This window comes from Anabrus simplex, chromosome 1 (genome assembly GCF_040414725.1).
Source record: "Anabrus simplex isolate iqAnaSimp1 chromosome 1, ASM4041472v1, whole genome shotgun sequence".
Classification (NCBI taxonomy): domain Eukaryota; kingdom Metazoa; phylum Arthropoda; class Insecta; order Orthoptera; family Tettigoniidae; genus Anabrus; species Anabrus simplex.
Window position 1 is genome coordinate 1,145,204,622 of NC_090265.1, and position 19,389 is coordinate 1,145,224,010.

The following is a 19,389-nucleotide window of genomic DNA, read 5'->3' on the forward strand; positions in this document are numbered from 1 at the left end:
CACACAAGTTCAAAAGTCATATGGTATGAGAGGTGCTGACTCTGTGCTTCTAGGCATAAATTTTTCAAGGCTCCAGTTTGCTTCAGAGAGGAGTAAAGGGATAAGTCGTAAGCCACATCGCCCACCATATGAATTGAAAGACCATTGTGTTCATAACTTAACATTAGCTTAATTTGCAGAATTTCTTTTGTAGTACTTTGGATGAGATTGTACATTTTTATTTGTACTTTTGGTTTATCAGGCTAATTGAAATGGGTATATTTATGTGGGGTCTATGAACTAATTAATATTCTGTTTGTGTTTGGACTGCATTATAAAATAACTATCCACATCGTTTGGTAAGTTTCTATGTTTTCTTTTGGCACTATTGTGCAGTCTCACAGAATACATCTGTGTCGTCCTCTGTCTATCCTAAGAAGTGGCCAAGAGGGATCCCAGAGACTCTCAACTTAAGAGTATGCATTGAGAACTATTGGGCCCCAAGCTGAGCCTAATACAGGTTCCACGTATTTGTGTCAGGGTCCTCACTTCAACATATCCTATCCAATTTCTCTTGATCAACTGTCATTCTCTTCCGAACCTGACGGTATTAGATTTGTGAGGTTTATGGAGTCTTTCATATTCATGTTATTCATGGCACTTTCCTTTAAGTTGCAGATACAGTACCTTCATTCTTTGAACTCGCAACATATAACAAAATTACTTATCCATTTAACCATGCCCCAGGATGATCACAGACAGACAGTTACATTACTTAGTTATACTTCCCCTTTAAATAGTTACGATAAAAAATATTCTCATTGTATAGAATTCCCTAATGCAAATACATACATACATACATACATACATACATACATACATACATACATACATAGGTACATGCATACATCTTCTTTATAGACAATTATGCCTTTCAGTGTTCAGTCTGCAAGCCTCTGTGATTTTACTAACTGCTGTTACAATCCTCATGTTAGTTCTGTGGCTTTGTTTACTTTTATACCTCTTATCTTTATATCGTTAGAAACAGAGTCTAACCACCATTGTCTTGGTCTCCCTCTACTTCTCTTACTCTCCATGACTGAGTCCGTTATTTTCTTTAAGTAACCTATCCTCCTCTATTCGTCTGACATGACCCCTGCACCGAAGCCAGTTTATGCGTACAGCTTCATCCATCGAGTTCATTCCTAACATACTTTATCTCCTCATTCCAAATACCCTCCTGGCATTATTCCCACCTATTTGCACCAGCAATAAGATAAGAATTTCATAATGGTCAATATTGAACTGAGCTCACAATTAAAATTAAAATGATATAATGGTTCCATCTTTTCAATACATGTAAACTTTGTAATGTGAGGTTACATCACTAGTTGATCACACTAGTTGATCATAAACGTTTTTTTAACCCATTAGCGCTTGAATGTCTTTTTTCTGAGATTACTTAATTTATTGTGTTTTACTGTATGTTTGGGACCAAAATAAACTAATGAAACAAGTTTCAGAATTTTGGGACCGCTAGGTCATAAGATATTTGATGTTGCCGTATGGCAGTGCTAGGTGCTTGCACTACCTACTTTTTAACAATGAGTATTGATAGAAGAATTTTGGTTACAGAGTAGTTTTTTGTTTGTTATGGAATAAGTGTTGAAAAATCTCAGCATTGCTTATTGTAAGAATATGGAATATTACCTTTTTTCACATCACAGCTAATAAAAATAGTATTATTGAATAAAGGAAAATCTAATTGTTTGCAGTACAGAGAATCATATATATAGTTCTTTGCCTGTAAAAACAAAACTTTCAGTGGAACAATAGAATAAAATAAAAAATAGGAACAATAGAATAAAATCAAAAATAGGAAAATGGAGAACCAAAGAACTTCAGATGCAGTAACACACTAGAGTAACTAACCCCAAACTCACCCCCGCCCCCAGCACATAACGACCTTGAAAGGGCCTTGGCCTGCCCAGCGACCGCTGCTCAGCCCGAAGGCCTGCAGATTATGAGGGGTCGTGTAGTCAGCACGACGCATCCTCTCGGCAATTATTCAGGGCTTTCGACCACGGGGCCGCCTTCTCACCGCCAGATAGCTCCTCAATTCTAATCATGTAGGCTGAGAGGACCTCGAATCAGCCCTCAGGTCGAGAGAAAATCCCTGACCTGGGCGGAAATCGATCCCGGGGCCTCCGGGCGAGAGGCAGGCACGCTACCCCTACACCACGGGGCCGGCATAGAGTAACTGCAGTAGTCAGTATTTTCTGAGGCAGATAAAGCCTTCCCTCAATACTTGCACGTTAGGCACAGAGATAGAGAATGACAGTCTTTTCCTGTCTTCATATCATCCTGCGTATCCCAATAAGAACACTTGGAGGGTAACTTCTTGTATCCAGAAATGCAAAATATGGCGATAGAGCAACAAATTTCATCAGAAATTATTTGAGTCCGTATAATTTTAAGACATTGCATACTTTCTGGTCTCTTGAACTGAATGTTCAATCAGCCGGGTATCCACAAATAATTAAAAAATGTCAACAATATTCATGGATTTGTACTTGCTGTAATTAGGCTCTGGAAATGTCAACAGTCACCTTATATCAAAATCAGGCCCTTCGGTCTATCTTGGTTTGTAATTTGATTTATTATTTTCTCTATCAGTTACTCGGTCATTTGCAGTTTCAGGTATTGAAACAGATCTTGCATCAGTAGACCCAAAAGGTACTTCGTTGTCTGGTAACACACCTTCACCATCGTAACTAATCCTAATTCTTTCATTATTTAAAAGCTTCATTTCAGCACTGGCGCATAACTGTCAAGAGCTGCGATTATCAATAAGCCTGCCATTATCTTCATCGCAAGGAACCCTTATCTGTGACTGCATTTACATCAGGTGGTTCCACTAACATATTGCCATTGAGATCTTCTCTTAGTATCATATCAAGTGTTTCTGAGAAGGAAAATCCCTTCCTGCAAGGAGGATGTATGAATTAGGATCAAGTAACATGATCTGACAGCTACAGAAATTTTACTGAATATAAACGCCTAGCGTTGCCATATAGCAATGCTAATGATTCAACAAGCACTACAACGGCATTGTGTGTCTGTACTATTTCAAATGCTTACAACATATATAATCAAGTGTGCAAACACTATTGTATACATAATCTAGTGAAACAACTTCATTTATAACTTTTATATCCTTATGCGAAGCTGGCAGTGATGTTGTAGGAATCTGAAAATAACAAACAGTCCACCACTCCTTGTGTCAAAACAGTAGATTTTAAAATTAAATAAACGTGATTATTTGATTCTACAAACACTCTGTCGGATGACACTACACTCTTCCAGATTCTTTCTTGTTGCTAACAGTGCTAAAAGAAAAAGATGTCAACTGTTTCTGCATTACAAGGCTATTCATCTGCATCTTCATCAATCAATCCAATCAATCAATCAATCACAACATACGATTACAATACTGATCCTTGAGCTATTTATTATTCTTCTCCTCAAGATTTTAAAACCTTTTAAAACACAGTGTACAGTCACATTGTTATACTGCTCCACATGAACTTACGTCTGGTGAAAATCTATATCTTCTACATTACTGTTTATTTATCTGTGCATTATTTTTTCTGTTTTTAAGTGATCGGCTGATAATGACCCAGAATTTAGGGTCGAAACCGATACCGATTATGATCGACTAGTGATATAACCGTACATTACTAATTTACATGTATTGAAAAGGTGAAACCATTACATAATTTTATTCATTTTAATTGCCAGCAATCATTCTCGCTACTTTCATGTCTGTTACTTCCAACTTATGAATAAAATAACCTGAGTCCATCCAGCTTTTCACACCTGTAATGCAAAGTTGGTCTAAAAACATACAGGTGTAAAGATTGCTTCCTCCAGAGGCTGACTTCCTTCTTACAAAATACTGTTGATTACAACTGAGAGTTCACTGCATTAGCTTTGCTGCACCTTCATTCAATCTCACTTAAGTATACTACCATCCTTGGAGAACACATTGTAAATACTTACAATTAGCTAACCGTTCCAGCTTTGTATCCCCAATCTAACATTAGTTTCTCTTGGATTTCTTACCTATTGACATCAATTTAGTCTTGGAAGGGCCAATTTTCATACCATACTCATTGCACCTATTTTCAAGCTCCAAGGTATTAGACTGCAGGTTTTGGCACTGTCACCCATTAAGATCAAGTTGTCAGCATTGGCCAAACTATTCACTACATTTTCATGTAACTGAACCCCTCCCTGCCACTTTATACCTTTCAGCAAATGATCCATGTAAATTATGAACAACAAAGGTGGAAGATTACAGCCTTGTCTAACCCCTGTAAGTACCTTGAACTGAGAACTGATTCCACCATCAATTCTCACTGCAGCCCAATTGTCAACATAAATGCCTTTTATTGATTTTTAATAATTACTATTAATCCCATAGTCCCCCAGTAGGGTTATCATCTTTTCCTTCAGTACTCTGTCAAATGCCTCTTGTAGATCTACGAAACATAAACATAACCGTCTACTCCTTCCATAGCATTTTTCAGTTACCTGGCGCGTACTGAAATCTGATCCTGACAACCCCTATGTGGTCTGAAACTACACTGGTTTCATCCATCGTACTCTCAACCACTCATTGCACCCATCCTCCCTGTATTCCAGTGAACAACACCTTGGATGGTTTACTGATTAACGAGATACCTTGATAGTTGTTGCAGTCCTTCCTTTTCCCTTGCTTATAGATAGGTGCAATTACTGCTTTTGTCCAATCTGAAGTTACCTTATGAACACTCCGTGCTAATCTTACTACTCTGTGAAGCCATTTTATCCTTGCCTTGTCCGACTTGTTGGCTGAACAGTCAGCGTACCGGCCTTCGGTTCAGAGGGTCCCGGTTTGATTCCCGGCTGGGTCGGGGATTTTAACCTTAATTGGTTAATTCCTATGGCATGGGGGCTGGGTGTATGTGTTGTCTTCATCATCATTTCATCCTCATCATGACGCGCAGGTCGCCTACGGGAGTCAAATAGAAAGATCTCCACCTGGCGAGCCGAACCCGTCCTGGGATATCTTGGCACTAAAAGCCGTACGACATTTCATCCCTGCCTTCCCACTATACTTCATCATTTCAGGTCTAATTCCATCTATTCCTGCCGTTCTATGACAATGGAGTTTAATTACCATCCTTTCCACTTCCTCAAGCGTAATTTCACCTACATAATTTTCTTCCTCCCCATGAGTTTGGTTGTTCGCAACACCACCAGGAAGATTTCCTTTTACGTTGAGAATATTTTCAAAATATGCCCTCCGCCTGTCCAGTGATTCCCTGGAATCTATTATGAATTCACTTGAATCACTCAAAACACTGTCCATTTCCTTTTTTGCCTCCCTTCTTAAGATCATTTATTACTGCCCAGAAAGCTATACTTGCTGCTTGATCTAGCCTTTCCAGGTTATTACCAAAATCTTCCCACGACTTCTTTTTAGATTCAACAACTATTTGTTTCGCTCTTTTTCTTTCATCTATGTACAATTCCCTGTCTGCATCAGCCCTTGTTTGAAGCCACTTTTGATAAGCCTTTTCACGTTTACAAGCTGCTATCACTTCATCATTCCACCAAAATGTTTGCTTTTTCCCATCTTTACACAGAGTCATTCCTAGGCATTCCGTTTCTGTTTCTACGACAGCATCCCTGTATGCCACCCATTCTTTTTCTAAATCCTGAACCTGTTTACTTTCCATTGTTTGAAAGTTTTCACTAATCATATCCATGTACTTCTAATTTCCGCATGCTGGAGACTTTCTACCGTTATTCATCTGCAGATAGATTTTATTTTCTCTATCCTTGGTTTAGAGATACTCTTCACTACAGATCAGATAGTGATCCATATCATCAGAAAATAAATCCCTGGAAAAACTGCACATTTCTAACAGATTTTCTGAATTGAAAGTCTGTTAAGATATAGTATGGTATGGATCTGGTTCCGCTTCCCTCCCATGTGTAGCAGTGAATGAATTATGCTTGAGGAGTTTATTCATAACTACTAATCCCATGCTAGTACATAAATCCAGCAAACGCTTCTCCCCACATTTATAAATCACCCGTTGTAACCTTCAGTTCTGTTTCCGACTCTCGCATTAAAATCGTCCATTAGCACTGTTCTATCCTTGCTGTTGTTGCTCAGTGATTCGTAAGACTTAGCTTCATCCCCAAATATCATTAACTCCTAACACATCCAGATGCATCCTCTTTGCTGACTCAGCCAGTTCTATTTTCTATTTTCTTTCTTCCATAAGCCCCATTAATATTGAATGCTCACCATTGAATTCCATTTTGTTTGCCATGTTGCTTCCTAGGAGTGGAACTCAGTTACTCCCATATGCTTGAGACATGCTTAAAATGTTCTGAGCGTGCTTGGTGAAATTTTTTAAAAGCAGTATGCTGCCCTTACTTACATATAGTTCCAGTGAGGCTTTCTCCTCTAACGGGTTAGGGAGCAGCAGTGGATTGGCTAGTCCTAGGCGCCTTAGCACAAGGAGGGCCATGACTCAGAATATGTCCAAGATGCCTGCTCCCATTCCTTAGCAACTGGTATCCCGACTCTCAGGACCACTTACTAGTCTACTTAGCTGTTGTCCATGATTGGCATACTAGGACGTGATTGCAGTAACTCACACCACTAACCACAACTCTCTCTATATATGAAAAATAACAGTTTTGTCTGTACGTTGCTCAGAGTTTAAAAAGAATGCTATTTCTGTATCGGTTGTGTCAACAGTAACAAGGAAGTGCACTTTTTATTTTCCTTCATGTATGTATTGCGCCCTGGTGGGGGTGTAATAATAATAATAATAATAATAATAATCGTATGGCCTCAGCTACCGTTTGCAGACATTTCGATTTGACGCCATCTGGCTGTCTGCTCGTCAATTTCGACGTTCCGGTTTACTCTGCCTGCCATCTAGCGGACCTAGAGTAAACCGGATCTCTCTTGGGCGTCTATGGCTGAGATTTAATTAATTTTGTCGGGTAAATACCAAATGTATCACCAGAGTTCTTTTACATGCCGACATCGTACGACATGGAGTGTCGAATGGACTTTTTTCCGCCCTTCAAAAATCCGACTACCTCTGCCGGGTTCGAACCCGCTATCTTGGGATCCGGAGGCCGACACTCTACCACGGATCCACAGAGGCGTCATGCAATTGTAATTATTTATGGAGGAATATATATTTCAATTTCAGAAGCGAGAAGATCGTACTTCGTATATTATAAGTACAGGCCAGGTCGAGAGGATGTTGTGAAATCTACACCAGACTGTTGTCTCCACTGAGATTAACAAAAACAATGAATGGCAGAATTAGAATTCTCAGAAATTGTGACAACGAGGAAAGAGAGAGGATAATTTGTTGCCAAAGTTTTCATAGCCCCGGGCAGAATAGGTAGTGGCAACAGCGCAAAGAGCCGGGTGCAAATTTCTGAGAAATGATGGCAGGGTATCTCCATGTACTAGCGGGAGTTGAACGCAGGGTTGGCACGGGAAGAAAAAAATATGAGTCTTCCCGGTCCCGTGGTTTAGGTGGACCAATGGAAAAATTCACTTGACCAAAGCAAGGCGACAACTTCGTATTGTAAGAAGCACTAGCGAGGCTAACTCCGCGGATTAAACTGATAGAAGGGAGTTAGTTATCAATTCAGAATAAGGTGGAATTTAGGAGCCTTACTATATTATAAAACTTATAAAAAGTTAATAATTGCGGGAGATTGCATGGTGTAATTCTGAGAATTCATGGACGCTATTCGTTGATTGGCTACCGGCCAGGGACGCCACAAAAGAGCGCAAAATCCCGAGTTGGATACGGCAGCTAAATTCGCAAATATATCCATTACCAGCGAACGATAATAGTTGAGAATTGGTATAGAGCCTTTGAGAACATAATTACATCATTGGATATCATATTTAAGCCACGGGCTGAACCGCAAATTGTCGTATGAGGGTATCGGAACTGCGCGTCCCAAGATAACCTCCGGTGAACTCGGAAGAGAGGGGATACAAGTATAAATATGAGGTCGTGGACAAGGACTGACTACTACTTTTGACAAAGCGTTCGAGCGGATACCACGCCTGGGGTGTGTGACAACTTCTGATATTTTGTTCGAGCCGTGATTACGCAGGGGTGCGTGTGTGTACTTACTCGTGGAGTAGGGTTCGAAGTATTATATTGTTACATAGTACAGTGATTCATAACGTGATGTAGCTCATATTACAGTCTTGAACAGTATACTAGTATGAAGTGTTTCAAATAGTTACAGGACTCAGTAAAGCATAACTTACGGAGTGTGAGATTCTACCAACAGATTAGGAAGTACGTTACGTGAGAACGATCACGAGTGTTTGATGTATTTCACCTAGTAAACAGTCGATTATAAACTGATACCTGGTCAGCTGTGCGAACGCGTGACGGAAATTCAAGTGCGCGCACGGGCCGTTTTAAAGGGGATCCCGAGGTATCCCATGTTCCTAGTGTCCGGGAAAGGAATGAAGAATGTATATCTACATTAAGTGGGCTAGATACAAGGCCGAGAGTGTAAAATTTGTGAGTAGAATTTAGGGTGGAAATTATTCCAGAGTGCAACAGTTATTTTATTTGTTTTTATTCAAAATGTGTAAAGTTGAAAAGGGTCAAGGATTAATTCTTCAAGCTGGCATAAATACCAGTGGAATGCAGTGCTAAAAACCGGAGGGGCTAAACTCCTTGTTCGGTTTTAGCAGACTACAAGAGCAGAGATGAGTAACCTTTTAAAATATTTGTAGATTGCTATCGTTAGGGGGAGGAAATCATTAATTTACCATGTAAATTATTGTGAAACGAGCCGTTTCTGGCTCGTATAAATTCAAAGATAGATAGACAAAGGGACAAATTAATATGTACATAATTAGATCAAGCACTCATCATAATTTTGATTATTAAATAGAGTAGAGTAGTGTTTATTTGTTCATTCAAGTGCTTGAGTTGTTTGATATGATATGGAGCACGTTTCACGTAAAGATAATGTTAATATTCATTTAGAAGTGCTTCCAAAGTGTTTTTCCATTATCGGATGTTTTATAGATATTAAGGCATGTTGTTAAGATAATCCAGTGGTAGGGTTGCCAAGTGATTTAAATTATCGTGGGACGGAATGAAGTCCATTGATTTGTTTGTAAATATCGCGAAGTTCGCCAGTGGACAAAATAATAATAATCTGTAGAAGTGTCGGAGTAATAAATTAATATTGGGTAATGTGTAAAGGCGTGTTTAATAATAATCTTTGAGAATAAAGGCATGGGCCTAGTTGGATAGAATGATTGCAAAATCAAAGTAATATAAAGGTGGAGATATTATGTGGCATGAATATTTTATTTGGACAGTGAATCCGATTTTAACACTAATTGTTGATTTAACGTTTTTTTTTTGGACTCCATAATAATCATAAATAAATTTGGTAGAAACGAGATAGGCATTTTTTTTTGATAATATGGTCACGCTATGTTCGAGGCCCAGAGTGATTTGAGCCAAAAGTTGAGATTTGGAGTTTTGTGGGACAGAAATCCGGCCCGAAATGAAAGTGAATGGTACTGATGTTGATGAAGAAATAGAGGTTGTATTTCTATACCGGTGTATTGAGTGGCAGAATAGAGTCCACACACCGAGGGTTAATTAGTGAAAATGTTTTGAAGAGTTCCGATGGATAAATGGACTTCAAAATGGAAAAGGAAGGAATAATTTAACACTTGCAGAGATTGGAGGTATTTTCCCAACTGCGAGGTGTTATGGTATTTGAGAATTGTCTTAGGAGCATATGGTCTCCATGAATTAACGACAGTACGAAAATAAGGTTGCGGGTTCGAACACTATTATGTCCCGACTGATGTGAATTTGGATCTTGGTGATTTCTGTTTGGGAGGGAACATATGTGACTAAATTATAAAGATGGGGAATAAAAATAAAGATTCTCGAAAGCATAAGGATATTAATAATAATAATATTCCAAGTAAATCATGTCTGGATTGATTAGTGCCAAAATAAATCGGAATTGTAAAAAAGGGGTTATGCGTTAAACATATTAAGAGTGGACTACCGTGTAACAAGCGAAAGTAATTTTTTAAATTAATAATAATAATAATAATAAAAAATATTTGAAGAAGAAGAATTTACTTTTTTATATTTTGGACATAATAATGATGTTGGGAGTTGAAATGAAAAATTTGAGATTTTAACTAATAATAATAATAATAATAATAATAATAATAATAATAATAATAATAATAATGATGAGAATATTTGAAGAAGGAGAAGAAGAATACAAAAGGAAGCTACTTTTTTATTTTTATTTTTTAGATGAGAATAATAAGAGCGAGAAGTTGAAGTATTATAGCGAGGATGATTACGGGTTACGATAATCACGATTTCCACTATTAATAATAATAATATTTTTTAATTATTTTTATTTTATTTATTATTTCGGATGCTGATGATGAATGATACTAGGGAAGTCAGCTGGCGAATTAACGTAATAATGTCAAGTTGTTGTGAATAATAAGTTAAGTTAATATTGTAAAATGAAGGCAAATCCCTACATCTGGACCATTAAGTTAGAGTCGCTTTGTCGTTTCCTTCAACTAACGATTAGCAAATCTTGGTTAGGAACCCGGGGAGAGTTTGTAGTTTCCTGGGTTGGTCTCATCTCAATCAAAGTGGAGGCGATAACATGGTCCATGTGATCGCGCCTACTTAGCCAACAGGTAATTGGTCCACGACTAAACATGGTCATGGTGTTAACGAAGGTAAATCTGATACCTTCAGATATCAATGGTTCCACCACCCAAATGGAAGGGTGGTCGAAAGTAACAAATATTATGTAATCACTTTTCAGGAATAATTTGCCAAATTACCGGCAAATCAAGGGTCAACATATTTTGATTGTGTGTAAAAATTAATTTGTTTGCTTAAATAAAATGCTCCTTTAGCATTTGCAAGGAAACAGTTCCAGGTTCTTGTTCTTGTAGAATAGTAAACCCTTGGTGACCGTTTAAATATCCGTCCCCATCCCTAGGATGGAGCCTTCATAATTTCCCTTTGATCTGAATAGATATATAATTTGTATGTTTTATGATGAGCCTTAAAGTTAAAGAGAGTGTCCCGTTCAACCCTGTAGTACTGATTGGATGGCGCCATTACATTTAGTTTGAGATCTTATATCTCAAAATATAATTTTTTATTGTTTATTAGTTGCGGTAGATTCGGACCGTAACACTCCCTGAGATAAATGCTGGTTGGGACTCAGGCTTTGAGCGGGTACAGTATGTATGTACGTACTCTATGTATGAATGGGCATCACGAGAAAATTGTTGGAGAGAATTTAATGAAAATCTGTATGTCAAGTTGGGGAATGAGGCACTACAATCTAGGCTATAAATAATTTTATTTGTGTGGATTGAAATGGTAGTTCGAGGAAGGCCTAAAATTTAATTTTCAAATATCTATGTTATTAATGGTCCTATCGATAAATACTACATAACTGAAATGATATATTTCTGATCATTTATGTCTTACACATTTTTACCGCTCTGGCTATGATAACGGATATTAATGAATTTTGATTTTTGTTGCCAAGACCATATCAACGCTGAACCACTAGAAGATGGGTGAACAGAATTTAATAAAAATCGGTATGTTAAGTCTGGAAAGAAGGTGCTGCAGACTGGATTATAAATCATTTTAATTCACACTGGATGAAATGATAGTTCAGGGGAAGGTGCCTAAAATGTTTAAAAAAATATCTATGTCCTATCAGAAAGTATTACATACCATAGCAAACTTACAGAGAATTCATCACCATCAACATGGAAATATTGTTTAATCTTCTTAGCTGGTGATGATTTTGTCATGATTGCCTTAAGCTGCATGGTGATTGATCCGTATCGACAAGAAAAAATGTAATAAATTTCATGTATTTTTTAATCCATATTATTTTTACACTTAAGCATTAAGGTAGTCTGTAAGAGAAAATCATTATCACGATAAATTTATGAATTAGGGGGTGAGGTGTAGGCTAATGATGGCCGGAACTAAGGGCGAAACATGTCCAAATTTGATCGTAATGTGTAAGTCATAAGCATTCAGACAAATGTAATGTATTGAATAGGTTGAACATATTATGAACTTGAAGGGAAAATGTGACGATTATAAAAAATGAGAAAAAACTGTGAAGGAATGATCTCTTGAAGAGTAAGACAAGAGGGAGTCATGAAAGAAGGGAGGACTGCCTTTACATTAGATGCTCTAATATCGCAGAGTCAGAAGAAAACTAAATGTGAAGGCCTACAATATTGAAAGCTCATAAAACTGATCAACAATAACATTACATTGACCATTGTTGTGATGTGATTTATCTCTTCTGCTGCTGCTCATCTCCGTTAATAGATCGGATTACTGTTGTGTCCCGTGGAAAACAACATGGCTGAATATTGGCGGAAAGTAGCTGCGGAGTTAGATAAATTTGCACATTCGATGTGATTGTCCCGTCAACGATGGGTACTGCAGCTAGTAATTTATATAATTTGTAGTATTGCATGTACTTGTAGATATGCTTAATAGATCACTAAATTCATTATAGTCGCATTAAATTATGGTGACCTTCACATACTGTAACATTTTTGCATTTGTTTTCTAGATATATTGGTGAGATCATCTCGGACAGTGAGGCTGACATCAGGGAAGATGATTCCTATCTATTTGATCTGGATAACAGAGTAAGAAACCAGTAATTTATTTACTGAAATAAATAGTGGGTTAACTGAAATAGGCAAAATGGTAAATAGAGGCATGAATAATTAGGTATGTGATTAGGATCTTTTAGGGATATTCATTGAAAAATCTGTTTACAATCTCCTGCATCCAAAGCCTTCCTGCCTCCATCTTAGTTCTGTAAGAGAATGTTAATATGTTTTTTTTTTTCCTTAAAGATTTAAAATGTTTGAAATAGATATATGTTATTGTGTATTAATCCTCCAAGGATTGTGTTCACCCATAAACACTAGAGATGTAGTCAGGGGGTAGACCAGTTTTTTAAAATTGCTTTTCTCCCTGCTTGATGAAGTAAAGAAGTGAAGAATAATGAGAAGATAGTGGATAAATGTATTGTGTCTGACTCATTGGCTGAGTGGTCAGCGTTGAGGCCTTCAGTTCAGAGGGTCCCGGGTTCGATTCCTGGCCAGATCAGGGATTTTAATTGCCTCGGATTAATTCTTCTGGCCCAGGGACTAGATGTTTGTGTTTTTCCCAACACTTTACTCTTAAATTCATACAGCAAACTACACTACCAACCACCACAGAAACGTGCAATAGTGATTACATCCCTCCATATAGGGTTGGTGTCTGGAAGGGCATCCAGCCGTAAAACAGGGCCAAATCCACATATGCGACACAGTTCGCACCTGCAACCCCTTGGGTGTGGGAAAAGCGGTAGAAAAAGAAGGAGAAGGAGTGGATATATGTCTTATGGGAAATACTACCCCATCTTCGGTATGAGATATGATGGGAAAGCAGCAGTAATGAGGAAGAGAAGTGGTGATGACATTCCTCAACTTAGGAAAGCCACGATTGGTGTTCTCAGTAGAAAGTCATGAAACTGAAAGAATTCGGAAAACAAATGATTGAATGCGTGCAGGCTGTGCACAGCAATAGGGAGCGTGCACGGCCGCTCTTAGCGCCTCTAGCGGAAGAAATCGGTAATGTATAGGTGATCTTGTCTTGAACGGTCAGGCCAGGCTGTGTAACTGTGGGTGTGAAATTGTGGTGGTAGTAGTAGTGTATCAAAATGCCTAAATAAAGTAGAAACTGTTGTGCAGTGAACTGCCACAATACACAAAGAAACACACATGGAAAAGGAATTACATTTCACACATTATATGTACCGCCGAAGCGAGTACATAAATAAAATAGAAACTGTTGTGGAGTGAACTGCCACAACACACAAAGAAACTCACATGGAAAAGGAATTACATTTCACACATTTCCTGGTCGTCCATGGGAATCGAACAGACGCAGGACGGGGATGTCAGCTGTGGGAAGAATAAAGTAAGTACAATACGTTATTTCATTAGTGACATAAATCACATATTTCAAACATACCAGGTATGCCAAGTCAAGTACACGTTTGTTTAAGTACACTTTGAAATAGTACATTTCACTTGCAGCAGATTCATATGTTTACATTCTTGTTTACATTCAGTGTTTTCCTGCATTTCAGTGCAGATGGAACTCCATGGGAACCCACCAAATGCTCCGTCATTTGCAGTGAAGATTTTGTTGGAGGAAAGCCAAGTAATATTGAAAATCATCCATCATATATACCATCTGTGTTTCATGAGAGCTATAAGAAGAAACCGGAAAGAGAATGTGATGTATCCCTGTTTGAAAGAGCGAGCAAACAAATGAAATGCTGAAATATACATACGTCTTCTAATCAGGAAACTCGTGTATTTATTGTGAAAAACTACATAAGTCGGTGCAAGCAGCATTTCAGATTGAAGCAACGACTTTCGAATTCAATTGGGTTTTAGTGGGAATGATGTAGGCACACACTGCAACTCAAGCACAGTAGGCCTACCTTTAAGTATTTCGGAGAAGGTGATAAAAGTTTTGGTCCCAACACCCCCCCCTGGACATATGCAGAGGATTTCATGGATACCAGAGCATGGAAAGTGTGACACAGTTGAAGGATTTAACAAGTGTTTAATTTAAAACATTCATTTTTTTTACTTTTTTCTTTGTTTCTAAAGTGTCTATAAATATAAGTAACAACGATGTTTGTTTACTCTTTATAATGAAAATGAAATTAGGTATAACCTTTCCTGCCTTGGCAGTCATATTGGTGTACATAGGACTACTGCTGCGCAAATATTTTTTACTAACGTAGTAGTCAAGAAACGCACTTCTAATTGTATTTTTTGGCCTAGCAAATTTGTTCTTATGCTAATACTGACGCTATTGTTGCACAACTCTTCACTCAAACGTTTAGCTACCGAATCAGACTCTGTTTTCAGCTCCGCTCTAATCATTTCAGTCCAAGGCGAATTATCTAGATCTGTTTTTCCTAGTTCATGGATGGTAATAACAGCATCCTTGTCAGTTCTCTTCTTGGGAAATAGATTTTCAGCCTTCTTCCCTTTCGCATATTTTACGGACACTAGAAGATATAAAATCTACACTGTATTAATCATATAGTGAGCACTTAAATTTATTACAGTGGAACCTCGATTATCCGTTCCCGGAAAATACGTTTTCCCGGAATGTGCGTTCAAATTACGTGGTCCCGCGAGCATCATAATTAAATCACGTTGTAAATGTCCCGCATTATCCGTTCCTCGAAGAAACGATTTCCCGGATCAACCGTCCAGAAATCCCAGTCCCATCAACGCTAAATCCTCGATCAGTCGTTTTTTAATAAACTGTATCTCACGAAAGGACGGCTATGGCATATTTATGGATCTTGGCGTTAACGCCCCGTCACTGCGATAATTAAAGCAAGTACTGTACCGGTACTGGAAAACCGATCGGCGGTGAACTTGCATAAGGGACCATCTTAGCATCGCATTCGGGTGGTATTGTTTAGAGAATCTCGGAAAATCATAAAGCAGAGAGTGGCCACAACAATTGCAAGGAGACATGGTGCATTTCGACAGCTCTGCTTGAAGACGGAACGAGTTTCGTCAAATGTTCGGACTTATAAAACGTCCATATTATGTCCAGGGTTAGATGTTTATATTTTTACATTTTTTGGATCGTACTGCCGAAGAGGTTTTTGGCACTTTGCTCAGGGCACTTCAGAGTAACTGGGCTTTCAGGCAGGAATCGAAACTGTTCCTTCTTAACACAAATTCAGTATTTTTGATATTATCGTACATGATTATGTTAGCGAGACCAAAACAGATGTTGCACCTTACATTTAAAAAAAAGAAAGCCATGGGAGGTCTTGGGATTGCTTATTACTGTTTAGGCCCTAATGTAAAACTGGGAATTTTATGTTTTCGTGTTAAAATACCAAAAACCGCAGTCGTTTTATTTGCGCACGTTACATTTTAAATGGTTGGTATTGTGCCGTCCCCGTCTCCATGAGAGGATGCATAAGATCCAGGCTAGCTTAACTTCGATCATCCTGGCTAACATAATCCATCATTTGGGCTATGAGTTCCGAATATGAGAAAAGCATGTCATACTGAGTCAAAGAAATACTAAATTACACCTAAGTACAGCTCTTATTCGTTACTTATTAGAATTCCTTATGCTACCAAGATAGAGGTCGGCGGCTACGGAAGAAAAGGGGGTCTATACCACGTATAGAGGTCGGCGCTGAGGGGTTAAAGTACGTATAACAGATTGTTTAACTAAACGGTATTAAACCTTTGCTCGTGACTGTCAAAATAAAAAAAATATAAGTCATAAAATGTCAAATTCACCATATTATATTAAAAAGAAATGACTAGATCAAATATTAAGTTGAAATTATTAGATTGGAGTAACTAAGTTAAAATATCTTTGGGTGCACCCTAGCAAAGAGAAATATTTACAATATGATACATTATAAGCTAAACTGTAGACTGAGGGTGGTTTAGAAATATTCAGGACACATTTTAGGCCTAGAACTACATCTCATGAATTGGAATCAAATTCTCCTCTACTACCTTTTAAAGCCTTCGAATTAATTACTTGCTCTTACTCCGAGCTAATAGTAGTTTGCTGACATATGGTCATTCCTATCTTTCACACTCCCTAGTGATAGATACCCATAAAAATTGACTTGGGAGGATAGTTCCTTAACATTTTCACAAACAACTGGTTTACAATTCTGAATATTCATGCTTCTTCCTTTACTGCGTGAATATTGATAAGTCTTCTTCTAAATTAATGTAATTTTTAATAAATGGTTCAACAAGTACCAGAAAGTTTTAACATACTATTCTTAATCTGAATCTTCTCATTACTCTGACTGAGTACACGTGCGATTTCATATATTCTCTAACGACTACTCTACTAGTTTCATCTAAACTATACTAGCCAGTGTGGTCTACATTGTGCGAAGACTCGACCATAAGATAACAATTCATACACCTACAGTCAGCCATCAGTGATAGGATGTTACCTAAGAAGTATACTACATTTCCTTTCGCCTGAGAATAGATCAGAATTAGAAAAACAGCTGTGACATTGTGAATATGCTCGATTTCATCCTCCTAATTGAGGCCTCATTGTTGGTACTTTCAAGTATGCTCGCTAGTCAACAGGTGTCACTTCGATCATATATCAACTTATTCATGCTTGCTCGTAAGAGAACTAGTAAATAGAAATACGGCATATTCATTACCACTTAGTAAAAACTCAATTTGAAAACATTAAGTCCACTACTACATCAACATGCTCATATTCGCGAAGAATCAATAACTACCATCATTCTAAATTATCAATCTCATATCAACCTCTCTTAAAATAATCATTATTTCACTCCTAACATATAACACGTCTCATTTATCAAATATGTATCCATTCTTTCTCAATTGTAGCATTTATTATTTCAATCACGGCTTATGGACATATCTCATGACATTATGACCTTAATTCCATCATAACCTTAAATTATTGTAAACACCCCTATCTATTTGGCAAGCATATCCTACTGCTGGTCCGTAACTTGACATTCTTTGGTCATAACCAACGTACACACGTACCTAAATCTATCTTTGACATAGTACACAATTTACTGTCACCTTAACGAACTCGGCATTTCACATTACCTGGATCACTTTTCGAACGTAGGCTTTCATCACTGATTGACCACCTATCTATGGACTTGTCATTCAGAATACGAAGATTACCTAACCACCTTTGATCTAATTCATCATGTACAACTTTCGTCGTTTCATTATTTCACATGGAATAACTTAGCAAATTGTATTAAATTCAAATATGAATATTAAGCATCAATACATTAATTTAAAAACAAGACTTATCTGAATTCAGCAGCTCCAGTCGTCGGCTTATGTCCGGCTGACAGGACATAGGGACACGCCTCCTTTTATTTCCCTATGCGAACGGGGAATGCTCGCATAATTCTCCTCTGGGCTTAGTCATCTCTCGGCAGGCAACGTCATCTGACAGCACCCATTTGGGCAGTCTGGCCTATCATCTTCTTAGAACATCTTGCTCATTTCTGGACTAGTTGGACTAGAATAACAGACAGAATCAATTAGCGTCGTCATCATGGAATAGCTGTGATATAATCTGCTTAATGCGAAAGATTGTTCTCCTTGAAAGAGTTGATATACTCGACAAATAATAATCTTGGGGTAATGTGATTCTACGACTCAAAACGAACAGATTTTGCTTATTTATCTCTTCCAAAAGTTAATATAGGAATCCCACTTCTTCAGTTCTTTAACTTGGATGATATCAAGTAACACGTCAGCAAAGACTGCAGAGACGTAAGCTTGTCGTGGTTGATGCTTGAGTTTCCACGTATCTAAAGTTCGCGGAACGAAATTTAAAAAATCTTCTGTTTGATCTGCGATGCGGCTACCAATAAATCTGCTCCTTGTTTCTGCTGGAACGATTTCTTGTTGATACCTTCCTTTAATACTGACCCTGTCGCTTTCCGTACTCGACTCTGATTAACAGTAGCTCTTCCAATTTTGTTTTCCTATTTTTTTTTTTTTTCAATAATTGTTAGTAACAATCTTCACATTCCTTCTTTTCCACTGCCTTCTGTATGTAAATTCTTTCCACAAGTGCCTGAGATGAATACTGTTGCTTTCGCTCGCGGTATCGTCAGACATTTTGACGTTAACTATTCTCAGAGATTTGGACTCCATCTTTGTTCTTCTTACGGACGGAACTTTACGTAACAGTGAAATGGCACAGTATTATTTCAAACTCGTACTGAATGTGCAGCGAGCGCGCTTTCCAGATGACCTCAAGGTCACAAATAACCGTAATTTCTGAAGTTTTGATATTTCTTTTATCTTTCCAATTTGATTGGATTTGTGACGCGCAGAATTGAATATAATGCATTCGAGAACTTTTAAGAATCGATACTTGCATTTGAAACCATGTTTTTGAGTTCAACATAACCTTTAAAAGTCGATGTAGGCCTAATTTGCGCGGTACAAGATTTCCAGAAACTGACTACGAACAGTATACCAGAGACCAAATTACAATGAAAGATTAAGAAATGAACGGATTTCGCCATCATTTTGGGCGCTTTTGTATCTAATGTGCTTTATTTTATTAGATGAGAGAATTAAAAACTACTTGTGGTCGATTGTCG

At 37.8% G+C, this 19,389-nt stretch overlaps 1 protein-coding gene across 1 annotated transcript in view; it reads left to right on the top strand.

Moving 5' to 3' along the window:
* The window catches only part of G9a (histone-lysine N-methyltransferase G9a), a 429,274-nt gene that overhangs the window by 255,716 nt on the left and 154,169 nt on the right, over positions 1-19,389 (top strand). The window contains exon 15 of the mRNA XM_067137709.2: positions 12,742-12,820. Coding sequence (XP_066993810.2) covers positions 12,742-12,820 — 79 coding nt within the window. The remainder of the gene's footprint in view (positions 1-12,741; positions 12,821-19,389) is intronic.